Source organism: Anopheles bellator, chromosome 2 (genome assembly GCF_943735745.2).
Source record: "Anopheles bellator chromosome 2, idAnoBellAS_SP24_06.2, whole genome shotgun sequence".
NCBI lineage: Eukaryota > Metazoa > Arthropoda > Insecta > Diptera > Culicidae > Anopheles > Anopheles bellator.
In genome coordinates this window covers 18,563,638-18,581,502 of record NC_071286.1, presented here as the reverse complement: position 1 = coordinate 18,581,502, position 17,865 = coordinate 18,563,638, and the positions used below count along the sequence as shown (strand labels likewise).

At 49.2% G+C, this 17,865-nt stretch overlaps 5 protein-coding genes across 5 annotated transcripts; 3 read left to right on the top strand and 2 right to left on the bottom strand.

Annotated features, from left to right (window-relative positions):
- The first annotated feature begins 5,012 nt into the window (after positions 1 to 5,012).
- LOC131209199 (phytanoyl-CoA dioxygenase domain-containing protein 1) lies at positions 5,013 to 9,390 on the top strand. The gene is made up of 3 exons (XM_058202204.1): positions 5,013 to 5,329; positions 7,975 to 8,531; positions 8,600 to 9,390. The coding sequence occupies exons 1-3, from the start codon at positions 5,306 to 5,308 to the stop codon at positions 8,880 to 8,882; spliced, it is 864 nt and encodes a 287-aa protein (XP_058058187.1). The 5' UTR covers positions 5,013 to 5,305; the 3' UTR covers positions 8,883 to 9,390.
- A 211-nt stretch (positions 9,391 to 9,601) lies between these two features.
- On the bottom strand, positions 9,602 to 10,834 carry LOC131209309 (omega-amidase NIT2-like). The gene has a single exon (XM_058202345.1). It carries the CDS (start codon positions 10,687 to 10,689, stop codon positions 9,859 to 9,861), a length of 831 nt encoding a protein of 276 aa, XP_058058328.1. The 5' UTR covers positions 10,690 to 10,834; the 3' UTR covers positions 9,602 to 9,858.
- A 1,055-nt stretch (positions 10,835 to 11,889) lies between these two features.
- Positions 11,890 to 13,123, top strand: LOC131209469 (omega-amidase NIT2-like). The gene is made up of 2 exons (XM_058202546.1): positions 11,890 to 12,365; positions 12,430 to 13,123. Exons 1-2 carry the CDS (start codon positions 12,027 to 12,029, stop codon positions 12,922 to 12,924), a joined length of 834 nt encoding a protein of 277 aa, XP_058058529.1. The 5' UTR covers positions 11,890 to 12,026; the 3' UTR covers positions 12,925 to 13,123.
- Positions 13,124 to 13,731: 608 nt separating this feature from the next.
- On the top strand, positions 13,732 to 14,811 carry LOC131209956 (omega-amidase NIT2-like). Its single transcript, XM_058203131.1, has 2 exons — positions 13,732 to 13,837; positions 13,899 to 14,811. The coding sequence occupies exons 1-2, from the start codon at positions 13,828 to 13,830 to the stop codon at positions 14,732 to 14,734; spliced, it is 846 nt and encodes a 281-aa protein (XP_058059114.1). The 5' UTR covers positions 13,732 to 13,827; the 3' UTR covers positions 14,735 to 14,811.
- A 218-nt stretch (positions 14,812 to 15,029) lies between these two features.
- Positions 15,030 to 17,072, bottom strand: LOC131209484 (phenylalanine--tRNA ligase beta subunit). The gene is made up of 3 exons (XM_058202561.1): positions 16,915 to 17,072; positions 16,638 to 16,851; positions 15,030 to 16,554 (listed from the first exon to the last, which is right to left on the bottom strand). Exons 1-3 carry the CDS (start codon positions 16,970 to 16,972, stop codon positions 15,057 to 15,059), a joined length of 1,770 nt encoding a protein of 589 aa, XP_058058544.1. The 5' UTR covers positions 16,973 to 17,072; the 3' UTR covers positions 15,030 to 15,056.
- Between the last annotated feature and the right edge of the window lie 793 nt (positions 17,073 to 17,865).

Here is a 17,865-nt window from a genome sequence, read left to right as displayed (position 1 = left end):
CGATGTTGGTTCCCTCTTTCATGCTCTCGCTCGTTTCTTTCCGGCCACCACCACCCCGGCTAGCGGAATATGTGTTGGGATCGTTGCAGCCGAGCTGCCGAGCTTCGGAGCTGTGCGGTTTGGAAGATCGCCACCGGAACATTCCACTCGGGTTCCAAGATCGGTATCAGCGTTTTCGGAGATCTCGGGGCACCTCGGGCCAGAAGATTTAGAACCTAGATGGAGCTGGACCGCCGATCGATTCGCTGGAAGCGTTTGAAACAATGTTTTGACCCTCGAGCCTACAGTATTATGCATTTGCGCACCAAAAAGGGGGCAACCTTCGCCACATATGCTCGTGGACAGTCATCGTGGTGAGGTCTGTTAAAAAAACAGGCCGGTGATTGCCATACTTTGGTCCACTGGTGTCCAGAAATTCACGTGTACGATGTGGACAACAATGAGCTAGCAGAAATCGAAACCAGAAGTGTCCAACTTTTCGGCGGCAAACAGCTCCGATCGACCATGGGAAGATGAACAGGAAGAGGAAGCAGCGGTCGGTCCTCTACAGCCTTGAACAGCACACGGTAAGTAAGGGTTAGGAAGCTGGGACAGGAAACTAATTTATTTCCATCGACCAACCGGTCACCCCGTGGAAGGTCCCACGGTGTGACCGTTATCGTTCGGTCGGTTCCCCACAAGGATCAGCGGATCGTTAGGCGGCGCTCAGGAATGAATATGGCATCCGTCAGATAATCCCATGTGCCCTACCTAAATGTCATGGCGCGGCCGCGTCTAACACGGCCGTGAACCGGGCGGGACGCCTAGAACGTGTTCTCTGTCGCGTCCGCCTGGCCGCTGGCAGAATCGTGATCGGCCGCGTACCGCGGAATAACCTTTTAGCAACCGTTAGCCGTCGACCGGAATCCATGATCGCCCGTGGTTGGACCACAACGGGCTGCTCTGGGCTACTGGTGGCAAGAGTGCGATCGCCCGCCCCACGGCCACTCGGCGGATGCACGGCCAACGGTGCAGCCGTACACGCAATCTGCATTCAATGCAAATGGGCTCCAGCGATGGGACCGAGGAGTCTGTAAACCGCCGGCGCCGCCGTACCCAAGAACGGGGACTCCGGTGCGCCGTGCCATCTTCGCGCGGCAGGCATTCTTTGTTCGGTGCAACCCGTGGGGAAGCTCCATTCACATAGCCCCACCGTCGTAACACGGCAGGCATTCGTTTTCGGGGAAACCTCCAAGTCGAGTTCTTAACCCCGTTGGATGTTGCGGCCCGTGTCTCGCAAGATCGGCGCCATTCTGTGTATAATTTATTCGTACCTGCTGGTCGTCCATCTTACGGTGTATCTACCGGCTGGAATGATAGGTTTGCATGGAACGATGTGCCGTAAGAAAGGGACATCATTCCCTTGCAGAAACCTTCGGTGTGGTCAGTTAAGTGGTACGTTTCAGTTGGATCTTTGCAGTGCAAAAATATTACAACAATTAACAATCGGAGTTGAGGGATGTCCAAAATCGGAACGCAATAGGCACGGGCGCCAGTCTAGAACGTTGTCTAGCAAACTTATCAATCGGTCCGTTGTCCGCGGAACCCCTCACAAAACCAGGCGCCTGCATCTCGCAACCGGGCCGGGCGATCAATGTAAAAACGGAAACCGTTGTCTAAAATTAGTCTCATCCGGTCTAGTCCATCTCGGCCGCCGATCCGGACCGGTGGACCGTCCTCGGCTTTCCTGAAAGATTTTGCACCATTTCGACATCGCCACTCGGCTGCTTCGGCGAGGCTGTGTACTGCCCGCAAAAATGTAGGACAGTTTCATTGTCCGCACTTGCCGGACATCGCGTTGATGCCGATCTTTCACTTTGCCACCCCCCGGTTGCCTTCGTCGGTCGGGTACGGCTTCACTATCGGTTTTCGATGGAAGAAAATCGATTACGAAGCACCGGTAAAGCTGCTAATGAACATATCAATTAGATGCTTCGGTGTGCTTGTATTTTTTGCGGCCTCGAACACTTCTCGCGGGATGATTGACTTTTTCGCCCCGAAAATTGTTAACGTAAATCTTTGATTGTGGCATTAGCGTAAAATTATACCATTTTCGAATTACTACCGTGGCACGAGCTCTATTTTACAGTTTGCTCCGTAAGGTCGTGTTTTATTCGAAACGCTTTAAACCCGCTACTGCTTACTGCTTCCGTTTGTTCGTCCACGTTTGCGTTTGTGTGCAAAACGTCCAATTTTCCGCACTTTTTACTATTTGTTAGCACCTTTAAATTACACACAAATCACGAACTCAACACTCAGATCGAATTAGTCGAACTAAACATTTCCATCTAAACACTTCCATTTTAACAGAACTAATTTTAAGCGAAAAGTCAACCAGTCAACCTATCTAACTATCTAACAATGTCATTTATCTAACAATGATGGATTTCAATGTGCATTATACTATTTGCAACTTTGAAACTTTATAATTATTCTTATCATAATTTTACTTATTGAGACGTTGTGATCGCGAATTTGTGAACAAAATTAAGAAAGTCTATAAGATTTACTTTTACTTTACTTTACCTTTATTTGCTAATATAATTTTATAAATTATTGTGTCCATACACATAATAAAAAAATATAATTCTAAATACCAAATTTACAGAAAAATTCTTACTTAACTCTTAGTTCAGCAATTTGTAAATAATCATCAGGGAAAACGCTTATTAAAATGTTCCACTCCATTAAAATCATTAAAAAAATCATAAAATAGTAAGAGTATAGTACTCCCTTTTCTATGCTTGTCGTTAAAATGAACATCCAACACCAAATCAATAATTTAAGATTCAACGTTTGATAAAATTCATTGAGTAAAAAAATCAAACCTTCTCAACAACAAACATTTTGGCAAACATGCTACTATATACACAAATGCCAAATCTAAACTAGCTGTACTACGTTTCAAATGTTCGTTTTTCTCAGCGACCGAAAGCTCTTCGGCGCTGTGCTTTTTCTTGATTTAAAGCTACCGCACGATCGCCCGATGCTGGTAACCCTATCGCCACTCACGCCTGTTGCGGATCGTAAGTCGCAGTGTTCATCGCTCACAAAAAGCATTTGCGATGAACGAACCAATAGTGAAACCCCTTTTGTATAATAAAGTAACACAATGTCGGTTGTAATATTCTTAGCAGCCGACATTCTTTTGCACAAATTCACATCATCACGAGTAACAGTGTAACCGTTCCCTATGCTTTTCTGTAAATGTACGTACAAGTCTCCAGTTAATATATTTATTTAACAAAAGGAATTTAAATTGTTTACAATACTGGAGACGCACCATCTGGCACACGAACATTTACTCATGAACTTAGAGATCGGCTTGAACAATACTGTTAGTGAGCATCGGGAAGTTTAAACAGTAAACAAACGGTAACTCAGCGAATCTCTCTCAATCTCATAACCCGTCCCGAAACAAACAGCTGAGCCGCGCAAGACGCGATCATGAACGCGATCGTACGAGGGCCATTCAGAACCCAGTGAACAATTTCGCTCTTCTCACCAAAAAATCCACTCTTCATCCGATTCTCATACGCTTCTGAACGGCTGTCTCGAATACTTTCTCCCATATAGGCTTATATGGGGGAATCGCTGTGAGGAGCCGTTAGGTCCATGGAGTGAGGAGCCGTTTAAATTCTCTCACCGAGCGGCCCCCTGTCTCTCACCTGTGTGTTCTCTCGCTTTTTTCGTTTTCTTTCTCCCATATTCCCCCTAACCAAAATGAAACAGTTCGTATTTGGGCGGTACATTTCGATATATTTTCTCTCTCTTTTTTCGCATACACTCTTCACTCTGCACTAGCGGTTCACAATTTGGTGCGTAGCTGCCTTCGGCGCCTTAGAAAAATGCATTGCATCGTATCCTTTGCATCCCATCTGGACATCTGATTGGACATCTGAAACGAGCAAAGCGAAAACATTTCAACATTATTTGGTTGTCACTGAATACTGTCCAATAAACTTACCTGGATTATTTCTATCAGGATCACCCGTGATCGACAGAGAAGCACAAGCACTTGGTACTTTACACTTGGCACAAGTCCACAACAAAGACAAGACTGTCGGACCCTCGGAACTTCGGGACTTTGCCCCGATCTCGCTGTCTCTGTTATTTCTATTCCTTTTTCTTTCTCTCCAACGTTCGTCTTCCACCAGCAAACTCACGGCGATTTCAAAACTCACGGGGATTCCTTCCGTTCTTTCCCCGGCAACCAACGAACGCGTCTCATTCTCACTTCGTGCGCTGCGAGATCGCCCTTCCTCGGCCTCGTCGCAGGCAGAGGGGCGTTCGATCTCACTCGTCTCAGCCTTCCTCCGCCGCGTTGCAGGCAGAGGGGCAACCTCGGGCTCTCAAAATTGTTCACTGGGAAAGTATCGTGACATTTGAATATTCCCGGGCTACGTATATTCGATTTTCGACTTTCTCGTGGCGTTAGGTTGCATTTTGAGCAATCAATCAATTTTTGACCGGTGTTTTGCTTGAACATGTTTTGGCTCAAAAGCAATTTTGCCTATTTCGAAAAAATTAATCAAGGAACCTCTACCAAATTTTGCGTGAAAACCCAAGTTAAGTGCACGGACGCATTCCCAATGTTAATTGAGGCTTACTGTGAAGCGATTTTGGCCCAGAGCAGCGTTTATCGGTGGTTCAAAATGTTTTCAGAGACTGAACAAGATCACAAAAACATATATTTTGGAAGTGCTTTGAGGATTGGAAAAAATGCCGGCACAAGTGTATAATATCCACTGGGAATTACTTTAAAGGAGACAAAATAGATATTCATGAATAGAGCAATGGTTCTTGAAGAAAAAAACAAATGTCGCTATACTTTTTGAATGGCCCTCGCACATTGAGTTACAGCGAACGACAGCCCGAGGAAGAGAGAGAGTGAGTGGTTCATCCGAGCGCATGGACCATCCGAACATAAAACCGGCTCCTAAAACGGCCGCTTCGCAGTTCAGAGCGACTATTTGAAATTGAAGGACTGAAACGTGCCGACGTGCGGCTTATTGACTGTAATCAGTGGCCGGTGTGCTTGGCTTGGCGAACGAAAACAAAAGCCAAAGAGCATATTTCTGTGCACAGCATAAGCGCATTGCTTATCGACGGTGATAAGATAAGCCAAAGCCCTGCGAACCTGCCTGGACCCCCGCCTGGTGTTGTCGAATTTTCAGGCCTAGGACTAGGACCCTCCGGTAGCCGCTTATCTGGGACGAGCAGCAAAACAGTGAACGATTTCTAGAAACTCCTGCGACAGCGTGCGATGAGAAACCTTCTGATCGATCAGGTAAGAGCGGTCCGGTGTTCCGGTCAGCGGCCGTGACTGGCCGACTGCTCCTAAAATTAGAAGAACCGTGTGCAATTTTCTCACCACGAACCACCCGCTACGGCGGTGGAAAATATTTGTTGCATTAGTAATGCCGTGGCCGGCGGCGGTTGGCTGCGCAATGGGTGGCGACCGCAGCTTCACCAGCCAGCCAGTCCGTCAGCCGGTCGGTCGGTCGGCCGGCCGGTAAACGACGTGGATTAATAACAAAGTATGCGCAGAGACACGGACCGACGGCCGGTGCCGGAATTACGGTTCGGTTTGATCAAACTGTATTAAAGTTCTTCCCCAAAAACAAAAACACACATTCAAAACCCGGACCGGTTAGTCGGGCAGCACTCGGCACGGAATGCTGCTAAAATTAGGTGTGTCGTCGGAGGATGTGTACGCACATCTTCCAACGCTTTTGCGCCTCAGTCGCACCTTTCCGCGAGCTGACCGGGGACCGTGGCGTGGCGCAAGAGCCAATCCATGTCCAGTGACATAACCTCACACGACGGTCACTGTCAAAATCGTTGATGGTTGCCGATGTTTCCTTTTTCGGCATCACCGAATCACACTTACCCAGCCGGCGGCGGCCGTATATGGCCAAGACGTGGATCGACCTCCCGTTCCGTCCGGTGCGCGTCGCCGCTCGGTTTGAACAATAATTGAATTTTAATGAAGTTCTCCGTCGTCATTCCGTCGGCGTCTGCGCTGGCACAGTTTAACGGTTTCCGCGCTTTCCATTTGGGGTGCCGTGTGAGTCGTCCAGCAAACCGGTGCCACCATCACAATCGACCAGTGCGGGCCACTATCAGCCCCCCGAGGAAGTGAAGCCGGAAAAAGTGGATCAGCGGCGATGGATGGCGGTGGAACACCTCACAACACCTCAATCACGGCGCCATTCACGCGCGCGATCAAAACACGATCATAATCCAACCCCATAAATTCCGGCCGGTCTGGTCAGTCCCGGTGTGTAACAGGGGCGGGGGGTTCGAGTAAACGTGCGTCGTGGAAATGCACCGCCACGTTACGCCGAGTCGCGCAGCACACGATCGGTCCACGATCACCCGTGCCGTGCGTGCGCAAATAGGCGTAGGCGTCAAGTGGTAGAGATCGCGCGAAACGCTTGCGCTAATGGCAATTGGCAGCTTCCGGGCGAGTAATTCGAACAGGGACACACGCGGCCCTCCGGCACCGCGCTCTGTTTACTCTCGTCTCGCGCGCGATACTAGTTTGTTTTGCAAACAACGCGCCATTGCTTCCTGCGGGGGAACTGCACAGCGTCTCAGCGATCAACACCTCCGCCGCCGCATTGGAGCGCATAAAGAAAGAGTCAGCCAATTCGTCTGGCCGTTTCGACCATCTGAAAGTCATCTCGGTTGTCTTGTTTATGGGAAACGCTAAATCGAGACTGCACGAGTCTTTGTGTGAGTGGAAGAAAAAGAGAATGAGAGAGAGAGAGAGAGAGAGAGAGCGAGACTTGGTTTATTTGTACTTCGCCACCGGAAAGGCATTCTACCCATTTGCAACTAATTAACTTAGCAGATGATCTTGTGATCTTCGATGCGATGCAAAGGTTCCCAATGCTACATGGGCTAAAAATGATGGGCTATGCGAACACAGAATAAAGTTCGATCACTCCCAGTCCGCCACGGAGTCAATGAGTGTTCACAATGCCATGGAGAACGTTTTGATTTTGTGTTTCAAGCTCGGCGAACCTTTTAAAATCATCCTCCATTGAGAGCATTAACTGGAAATCCTCAATCCTAAATTGAAAGTAGCGCGACATGGATCAGATGACCAGCAAAAACGGTTGATAATCGAACGTCTTATCAGGATCGCTACTTGGCGGTTCTCGTAGTAGTTTGAAGTGTCGGTTTGACGTCGAGCAGAGCATCAGCGAACGGCACCGTCGATGAGTAACTGTGGCATTACTCACAGCCAGTGACATTCCCACACCCAGCTTGAGTCGTAGTATCATTCACTAAATCCGGCGATTACTAACCCAGGAGCGTTAGAAGTCCGCCACAATCCCGACGCCTCGGTGATCTTCCGTTGCGTGCGTGCACATAAATGGCAAACTCGTACACCACGAACGAACCGGGCCTTCGACTGACTGTGCCTTCCGCTCGCGACCTTTCCGTGCTCCTCTGCTATCCTCTGTGGGTTGCGGGATCGTTTTTAATTATAACCCAAAATATGAGCATCGAAACGATGAATGCACTTCCCGTCGCCGAAATTATGCAACGGCGGAGGCCGAAACGTTCGGGCGACGCGACGCTCTTGGACTCTCGGGCGCGTCGAGTGGCGGACATCTCGTCGTCGTGAAGCGTTCCTTTATTTTTAGCTCAGTCAACCATGGCCACCCAGCGGGCGCACGGGTTAACTGTGGGCGGTTTAATTGCCACTTCTTAATTATTTCATCGAGTGGCTTCCCCCCAATCCGGTTAAGATGCTCGTGCCGTAAATTTGCGTAGCTCGGTTGGCCCATTCGCGGGACCGATGAGTAAAGTCGAGTGCCACGTCACACCGCTGGTACACTAGGAATGCGAAGAATGTGTCCATCTCGTGTATGAAATCGGCTGACGCATCCCATTATGTCTCACCCCGTCGATCGGCAGGTCCGCGAAGATGGGTTCGCCGTCATCGACGATTTTCTTACCCCGGACGAGGTGAAAGAGCTGCTACACGTGGGACAAAATCTGCACAAGGATGCACCGAAAGAGGAGCGCAAGGTGTTCACCGCGAACGCCGGCGGCAAGTCGGCCCAGAGCAAGGAGCAGTACTTTCTCGACAGCGCCGACAAGGTGCGGTACTTCTTCGAGGAGGGTGCCATCGGTGAGAACGGCGAGCTTCTGGTAGACCCGGCCATAGCTCTCAACAAGGTTGGGCACGCGCTACACACGGAACATCCGGCGTTCAGTGCGATCACGTGCGCGAACCGCGTCAAGGAGGTGTGCTGGCAGCTGGGCTTCCGGCGGCCGGCCGTAGCACAGAGTATGTACATCTTCAAGAATCCGGGCGTCGGTGGAGAGGTCAAGCCCCACCAGGATGCCACGTACCTGTACACGGAGCCAAGCACGACGGTCGGTTTCTGGATACCGCTAGAAGACGCCACGCTGCAGAACGGTTGTCTGCACTTCATTAAAGGTTCACACAGGAGCGGTGTTCACCGCAGGTGAGTAGCACGTCCCCCGAACGACTGCCAATACTAGTCTACAGCTCCTCAACCCTTGCCGTTCGCAGGTGGATACGCAACCAGGATAAAGCATCTGATGAACTGCTAGTTTACGATCGTCCGGCTCCCCTGTACCCGCAGTCCAACTTCATTCCGGTGCCGGTAAAGGCCGGATCGTGCGTTCTCATCCACAGCCAGGTCGTGCACCGGAGCGATGCGAACAAATCTGAGCGGAGCCGCCACGCGTACACCTTCCACGTGATCGAAACCGTAGACTGCGACTACTCCAAAGAGAACTGGCTTCAGCCGACCGAAGATCATCCCTTCCCGGTGCTGTACGAACGGGACTAGGCCGTTGGTACATCGGGAGGGTTTTGTTTATTTGTTAGTTTTTTTTTGTCCATTAAGACTTGCCAGTAAGAAGCATCTACAGATCGCGATGCGGGGAGTGTGCAATACCACGCGGAATAGTTACTACCCGGTACTCTCACGCCTTCACTTGCGAAGGCGTCCACCGGGGGGGCGCTTCACTTCTGCGTGGTTGTGCAGCGTTTGGTGTCTACGTTTTTCTTTATGACTCTGCAATCCATTAATCACTTAAACGATATTTGCTCCCCGTGCCATAGATGTCCAGATTTTTGCCCCGCACGTTGGCCAGTGGCAAGTCGCGGAACGCATTTGTTTCGCTTCGTGCGCCGCTTGATGCAGTATAATGGCAACGTAACAGGTGGATGTGGATGTACAACGGAAATCACTAGGAAATCGCATAAAAAGTTAAATAAACGCAAAGAAACGACTGAGCAAAAAAACCCGGCCGATCCATTGCACTTCGTGGCGTTCCATTCATATTTACATTCGTATAATCGATTTTCCTTGGGCATCTCCCATGGCTAATTACCATTGGTGGTCACTCGAGGGGAAAAGTCTTCCGAGCAAAAACCGCCAACAGTACTTTGGAAAACGCAGACCCGTAGATGCACGCCGATCGCTGCACTGATTCGGCCGTGGTGCGAACTCAACAGTAACTCAACATTGTTGCTAAAGTGTTGTTGCGTATTGTTTCTTCGTTTTCGCAATCATTTCATGCCAACTGGTGGGTGGTTTATTGACCTTTTAGTATGTGATGTGCTACATGTCGAGTGATTACGGCGAAGAGAAAGTGCGAGCATTGGAAACGAGATGATCAGCAGCTCATCATTAAGCCGCCCGAGGCTTATGGAGAGAAATTCACGTTTTTGTGGTACACTTTTTTATTATTTTGATCGATGATCTTGCGTTGATCAACACGGACTCATGGGTCATTCCTTTCTTAGGTGCGCCTGCGCGTCTATGTTTTTGACTTTAGTTCATACACATCGGTACGCTTCTGCCGAAGGACTGGTATCTGTTGCCGAACCGCCTCACACACCTTCATGTCGACCTCAGCGAACAACGTTTCCTGATCTTCCTTCGCGCGACACAGCACCCTGCCCCAAGGATCAGACAGCAGCGAGTGTCCATAAGCGACGTACTCTGGCGTGGGATCACGTGCCGGCGACACCATCGCCACGTACATCTGGTTGTCCAGCGCCCTTGCCCGTCCCAGCAGCTCCCAATGCAACGGACCAGTGTAAGGATCGAAGGCCGACGGGAAGATCATCATGTCACAGCCAAGCTGCTGGTAGCAGGCGGTGAATTCGGCGAACCGCTTGTCGTAACAGATTCCGAGACCGATCTTCACCGGCCCAATCGAGAACGTTGCCAAACTCTCACCCGGTGTTAACACTGCCGATTCTTGGAAGCTCACTTGGCCGGGAATGTCCATATCGAACAGATGCATCTTGCGATACTTACACAGCAGCTCCCCTTTCGGGCCAAACACCGGGCACGTGTTGTACAGCTTGGTTCCGTCTCGCTCCGGGTAGCTTCCGCCGACAAGGTAGATGCCCAGTTCTGCAGCCAATTTCGCCAGCGCCTGGCTGGTTTCACCGCCCGGGATTGCTTCTGCGTTGCGCCCAAACTCGGTCGTACTGTACGTTGAGTTGAAACACTCCGGCAGTATGATCAACCGAGCGCCCTTATCCTTTGCCAACCGGACTTCGGCAATCGCGTTCGCAATATTCTCCTTCTTGGTCGGGCGCCCTTTCAACTGCACTAGGGCTACTTTGAAAGAGGACATTTCGGTAGCTTCGGAACGCAGATCTCAGAAATCGGGTTAGCTTCGCAAGGGCTGGCGCTTAACGTCGAACTGGCTGGTGACACTCTATGCCGAACAGTTTATATAGAGACTCCGCCAGATCCTTTCCACCTTATCGACGCACTTCGAAAAAGAAGCAGGACAGCAGCTATCAGGAACGAAAATATTGCTATCAACTGTAGTAACGGGCAGCGCTAAAAACACAATTTGATAAGCAAGGCAACACGCGACAGGAGACGATGCACGATGGCCGCAGGACCTCCTACAACCACCACCACCAATCTTTCTATCTCTGCTGTCTGTCGCTCAATGGTCTTTTATTCTTTTTCGCACCTTACAGTCCCCTCGGGGGCTAGGGTATGCGTGTGATCTATTTGCAAAACGCTCTTTAGCAAAACTTGATCGTGAAACGTAAAATCATCCAACCAACGTGTTGGTAAAGTGATTTTCAAAGCCATTTAAGTGACCCGGTTTAGTTTATTCGACCGGTTACTGTGAACCGGTTTAGTTTTATTCGACCTTGAACATTTTAATTGGAACATTAACGATCAGTAGCTTTGTAAACAGTGTGCAAAAAACTGTGCACTGGCCATTGCTCAATTATCGCACTGTTTACGAAGTTGTCCATAATCAGCGTCGTTTGATACTGATTAGACCCTTGGTGTTGCCTGTATGCCTTCGGCTTTTTAACAGATGGGTTAATAAGCAGAGCAGATTGTGAGTTATTTTTCGAAACATACTTCGTTAGTATAGTGACAATAAAGACGAAACAGATGATACGAAAAACGGATAAATTTTATGCACCCGGAAAATAAAAAACATGACGGAAATTCGGCTGAGCTACTTGTTGACCGACCTAGTAGTGCAACTAGAGAATACAACAATTGCAACTCTTTGACCTGCCCTATCGTTCTGTGGGCCGACCGAATTGTATGGCCACTGGGTGTCTCTCGAATAGTGTTGCCGCACTCTTTCGAACTGTTTTTCGGAGATAAACTGTCCATCATGATGGCACGATTACTAGCACGCCCGCTCCATCGCCTGATAGGTCATGCTTCGATATCGTTGATACTGCCACGGTCATCCGACAGCACGACCACGTCAAAACATCTCATCGAATCCGGTCAGCCAGTCGCTGGATGGTTCCTGGGGTCAGTCAATCTAAGCTGATAACCAGCTCCAGTTCGTGTGCGGCAAGCGATTGCAGATGATGCTCCGGAGACCGCAGGCAAAAGCAAAGCGAATCTTTAGTTCGAGAGTAGCCGCAAACTGGGTAGGACCTCGCTCAGGAACGAACGGGAAAGGTCAACGGTGCCAGGATGACGATAAAGATTGCGCTCATTCAGCTGCGGGTCGTGGAGTCGAAGGATAAGAACCTCAAGAACGCAGTCGATCTGATACGCATCGCGAAGAAGGAAAAGGAAGCAAACGTGGTCGTGCTCCCGGAGTGCTTTAACGCTCCGTACACGGTGGATTCGCTGACGGCCGTCGCGGAGCCGGTGCCGGGCGGTGAAACTTGTCGCGCACTGGCGAAGGCGGCAACCGATTACGGGGTGTACGTCGTCGGTGGATCGATCGTGGAGTCGCTCGGGGGCCAGCTGTACAACACGTGCACTGTCTGGGGACCGGAGGGTGACCTGTTGGCAACGTACCGCAAGGTAAGGGATCCCGCGAACCGGAAACATTGACCCCCAGTTGACTCCAACTCCAACGGTCTCACAGGTGCATCTGTGTGATTCGAGTCTCAGTGGAAAGACGACGGTTCCGGAAACGAAGCTCTTCACCGCCGGAAGCCAGTTTGCCACCTTCACCGTCGCGGAAACCCGAATCGGGTTGGGTATCTGCTGGGACATGCGTTTTCCCGAGTTTGCCGCAGCCTACCGAGCACTCGGGTGTGACCTGCTGATCTACCCTGCGGTCTGTGATGTACCGACCGGCGAGCTGCACTGGGAACTGCTGGCCAAGGCACGCGCTCTCGACAATCAAACCTTCGTCGCGTTTTGCTCGCCAGCCCGTGACACACACGCCAAGCTGATCCCTTACGGCCACTCTCTCGTGGTCGATCCGTGGGGCAGTGTCTTGCAACGGGCCACCGAGTTTCAGGAAATCGTGGTGGCCGATCTGGTGCTGAAGGAGCTTTCGATGGTGCGCCACCGAATACCGGTGTTCGATCAGAAGCGGGCCGATCTGTACGAGTTAAAGGTCAGATCCTCCTGATCCGCCCCCTTCTGCCGATGATGATCCATTGTTCGAAACATATAAATCAATAGTCGATGCGATCCGATTCCGATTTCGACCTTCCGATAGATGGTAGTGCATGCCAACCAGTCCTCAGGACATTAGTGTTATGGTATTTTTTTGTTTTTTACTGATAATGGAATAATAATGTTTACCAAGCCGTGGCGCTATGATGTAACTCAACACGTGTTATTTGTTTATTCGACGTCGTTTTTTGGTCAAAGCTCAGATGGTTCATTGCGCAGAGAAAACGCAAATTTACTACGACTTTTTACTACACAATTTTACTACGAGTGCACATTTTATAATATATCATAATTTATCCAATATCGTGTATTATCAATATCGTGTATTACCAATATCAATCCAATATCGTGTATTATTTGACGAAAACTCACCATCCCGTTTTACAAAGTGCAACAGGTACTAGTGAGCAACATTGGGTATGTCGCTCCATTTGTCTTCATATGGTACAGATTGATTGTTTTGAAAACTGATTCTGGGAGGCCACACGAAGCGTAAAAACTAGCGTAAAATTAATTTGTAAAAAATTACGTTACGCATCGTCTGTCCCCGCAGTATCGATTATACTCTCCGTCGGTTGCCGCAACTTCTCGAATGTTTAAATCTAACCGTTTTAGTCATTTGTTGCGAAACTGGTGAGCAACACGACTAATCGGGCTTAATTCGAGCACAATTGCCCGACCTTGAACAGTGCTGCCACTACGAGAATAATACGAACCAACTTTTAGAAAAAACACTTGGCAACACTGTCCTCCGCTGAGTCGCATATCAAAATAAATAAATAAAATAACCCGTGTCGTAATTTATTCCAACGGAGATAACAGCAGCAGGAAAAGGTTATTCGCGGAGACTGGCAACATGGTTCGCGGTATGTTTTTATTCCAATAAACTCTGTGCTTGTGACTATCGATTCCTTTCTATTAACACAGCCGGTTTCAGGATTGCTTTGCTGCAGCTGAAGGTTGTTGCCAGCAAAACTCAGAACATCGAAAATGCCGTTAGCAAAATACGTACGGCCGTAGCCGACACGGGAGCCCGCGTCGTAGCGCTGCCAGAGTGCTTCAACTCACAATACGGCACGCAACACTTTCCCGAGTATGCCGAGGAAATTCCTACCGGTGAAACCAGCCGAAGTCTGGCGGCGGTAGCGAAAGAGCTGGGAATCTACCTGATTGGCGGGACGATCCCTGAGCGGTGTCCGGTGAACAGCAAACTCTACAACACCTGCACTATCTGGTCACCAGAGGGAACGCTGATGGCGACGTACAGAAAAATCCATCTCTTTGACATCAATATTCCGGGCGGTATACAGTTCCGCGAATCGGACGTACTAACCGGGGGCGCCAAGCTTGCCTCGGTAAATATTGATGGTGCCAAAATTGGCATCGGAATCTGCTACGATATTCGCTTCGATGAATTGGCCCGCCTGTACCGCAATCAAGGTTGCGATATGCTTATATATCCAGGCGCTTTCAACATGAAAACGGGTCCGTTGCACTGGGAGTTACTGGCACGCGCCCGTGCAAACGATACGCAATCTTACGTGGCAACCATTTCACCGGCGCGAGACCCTTCGGCCGGGTACATAGCCTGGGGCCACTCCATGGTGGTCGATCCGTGGGCAAAGATAGTGAGTGAGGCGAACGACGGCGAGGAAATGGTCGTGGCCGATGTCAATCTCAAAATAGTCGATGAAGTACGTTCGCAGATTCCCATCTTCAGTCAGCGAAGGACAGATCTGTACAAAACAGACTCAATTCCGTAAACTCACTTTCCCCTTGGCGCCATGAATGAGTGCTTTTGATGAATAAACTGTTTCTGCATTTTTATGATACGAGCAAAAACTAATTTCACAAGTTCTTCATCTCAATGGTAGAAATTTGATGTCTTATCACCAACAGGGCGATAGTGACCTTTTATCGCTTGCGGTTGGGATGTTTTTGTGGTGAGCCCATAAATGTGTAAACTGATTTTATCTTTTCTCCGCTAGCGTATCACCACTCGTTTTCATGGTTTGACCCAAGAATGTTAAAAGAAGCAGATGGAGCAGGTTTATCTTTTAATTTATTGTTACTTGGCCTGGCGAACTAGACAAAGTACTCCATATTGAACTCCACCACCGAGCAAGGTGTAGTAAGTTCAAATGCTTGTAGGACAGTTGGATGTAGGACACCGATGCGTCCAATGTCCAATCCTTTGTACAACACGGCAGCAGAACGTCCTGGGAAGTACGCCGGATCATCGCACGCTTGCAGATAGTATCCGGTCGCCCGATCCCACGGTACCTCCAACAGTTGCATGACACGGTCGAGCAAACCGTGAACTACCTCGAACCCGGCCGTCTTGTTGCAGTTCACCGCACAAACACGTCGCTCGTTCTTCGCACCAACTTCTGCCTTTCCATCGGCCAGCACAACATCCGACACCTCAAAGAGTTTCAATGGCAGTGGCATTTTGCGATTGGCCGCCAACGTTTTTAGCAGTCCCGGAATCAGCGTCGTTCGCACAACCTGAAACTCGAGTGTTTTAGGGTTGGCGATGTGTACCGCTGGTAGTTGCTCAATCTTCGCATTCATCTTCGCCGCAATATCGTCCCTCGAGCAGAGCGTGAACGTAAGTCCCTCGGTGAAACCAGCTTGCGCAATCTGCTCACGCAGCTGCTCAGTCAGCTTGTTGAGAGGATACTGCTTCGCAATGTGCATCTTGGCCGGAAGAGTTTTTGGAATACGGTTGTAGCCGAATGCGATGGCAACGTCCTCGTAGATGTCGCACGCGTGCAGCATATCATGACGGGTGGGTGGAATTTCCACCTCGAGCGTATCTGGTCCGGTTTGGGTGGTCGGTAGCAAGCGGTTCAAAAGCTTGGCCATCCGCTCGGCCGGCTCGTCAATGCCGATGATGTCATTCGTCTCCGCTACAGATATCGTTTCGCGACGGAACGCCAAATCCGGATACATAGTGGTTTCACCGGTAGCAGAAACTACTTCACAGGGCTCTACGCTAAAGGGTTTGGCGCAGTACGTAGAGAACATGCACACGAGCGTATCAAGCACAATGCGTGCCTTCGTGAGATCAGTTGCCGTGCACTCGATGAAGACATTCTTCGTGTTCAAGCTGATCTTCGAGTGATCACCGTTGATTATGGGTGGAAGTGACAGCACTACCCCGTTCGCGTCGTAGATCACTGGATACACGGGGGAATCCCGGATTATCGGCAAGTACGCCTTTAACTGGGCATGCGTTGAGTAGAACTCCATGAGCTCTGCGGCCGTCATGGGTTTGTCTTGGTTTAGAGGTACAAAACGAATCTCCTTCGGAGGCTTTGCATCGTACGTGAACGGTCCCTTGAGCGTATCGAGATCATGTGTTCCGATTGCGACCAGAGCACGCTTCCTGCATATGTTTTGGTGCAGTTTGTCCTGCAAGTCAATGAAACTGTCGTAGGAATCCTTGGTAAACGATATGCCACGCAAAACAGCTGCCACCGCAAACGGTCGAATTTGCGCAGTCGACTTCGTAACGAGCAACTTTTCCTGGGCACCTTTAGCCGTTGTAAACACTTTAGTGAAACGAGGGAAGGGAATCCTTGAAAAAAAGAAAGTAGAAGCGCCAAAAGACGCATACATTACTAGAAAAAAGCTTTCTAAAGGTGGTAGCGAATTTCTTACTTTCCCAAAAACACTTGCAGACCCATTACCAGCCCTTCTAGGCACAGTAAATCATAGCGATTTGCCGGAATATCGATCCGATATATGATTTCCTCTGACGCATCCTTGGCAGCATCGACCAGCCCCTGCTCCTTCGTGATCATTTGCTTCTCCGTGGTGATCTCATCGAGCTCGAGACCAAATTCGAAGCACAGCTTTTGGAACTCATCATCGGCTGCAAGGACGAAACGAACGCGGCTAAGAATCTGTAATTACTTTTTTAAGTCCATCCACTTACTGTACGTTTTGCCCAGAGCTTTGAAAAGCAGATCACGCTTCACACCAACAGTTGGCATATTGAAACAGTTGCTACGGCAAAACACTTTAGTTTCTAACTAAATCAGTCGGTGTTACTCGGATTTCGTCAAATCCAGCTGGAACCGAATGAAATTTGTGCCAACGCGAGACCAGCGATTTCCTACAAAACATGTCATTAGCCTCTTTGACAGTTGATTATTGATCCCGGTTAATGGAAATACACTGGCATGTGCCACAGCTGATCAACTTACCGAAGATATTTTATTTGTAACATGCTCTTTTAAATTCAAATCTTTGTTCTTAGGTGAAGATAAAAAATAACATACGATAATTTCGAAGCTTATTTTCAGGGCCAATTTGCAGCTGATATTCCATTGAAAGACATTAAACCATCCTTAAGAAATTGAAAACGCAAGGATCAAAGTTGATGATCTGCACAATGCGCAATGGTATACGGTATGGTGTTTATTTTCCTTCGGAAAATATCGTTTTGTTGGTAAACTAATTAACTAATTGCTTTATTACAATAAATTTAGATCTTAAAACGCTTTAACCGTCCTCTGGAACGTTCGACGCCGTGCTTGCATTATGAAACTAACTTGAAGGCATAGTAGTTAGGATGAATTTTCTTGCCGAATACAGGGCCGCGCTCCGGATGTGACGAGCCGTTCGTGGAAGAAACTACGGTTGGCAGAGTGAGATGGCCTTCATCGCTCACCGTTCCATTGCATGAGGAAAAGCAATGGCAACAGCTTGCCACCGGTACGCCAGTCCACTGGTGTGAGCGAACAAACCGCATAATCGCACAGACCGAGAGTTCGTGAAGCAACGGCCGAGCACTTCGGCACGGCCAGTGGAGGAGAAAATAAAATATGGCGAAAAATTCTACTGGCGATCGAAACACGGGAGCTCTGTTTTAAAAACCGAAATT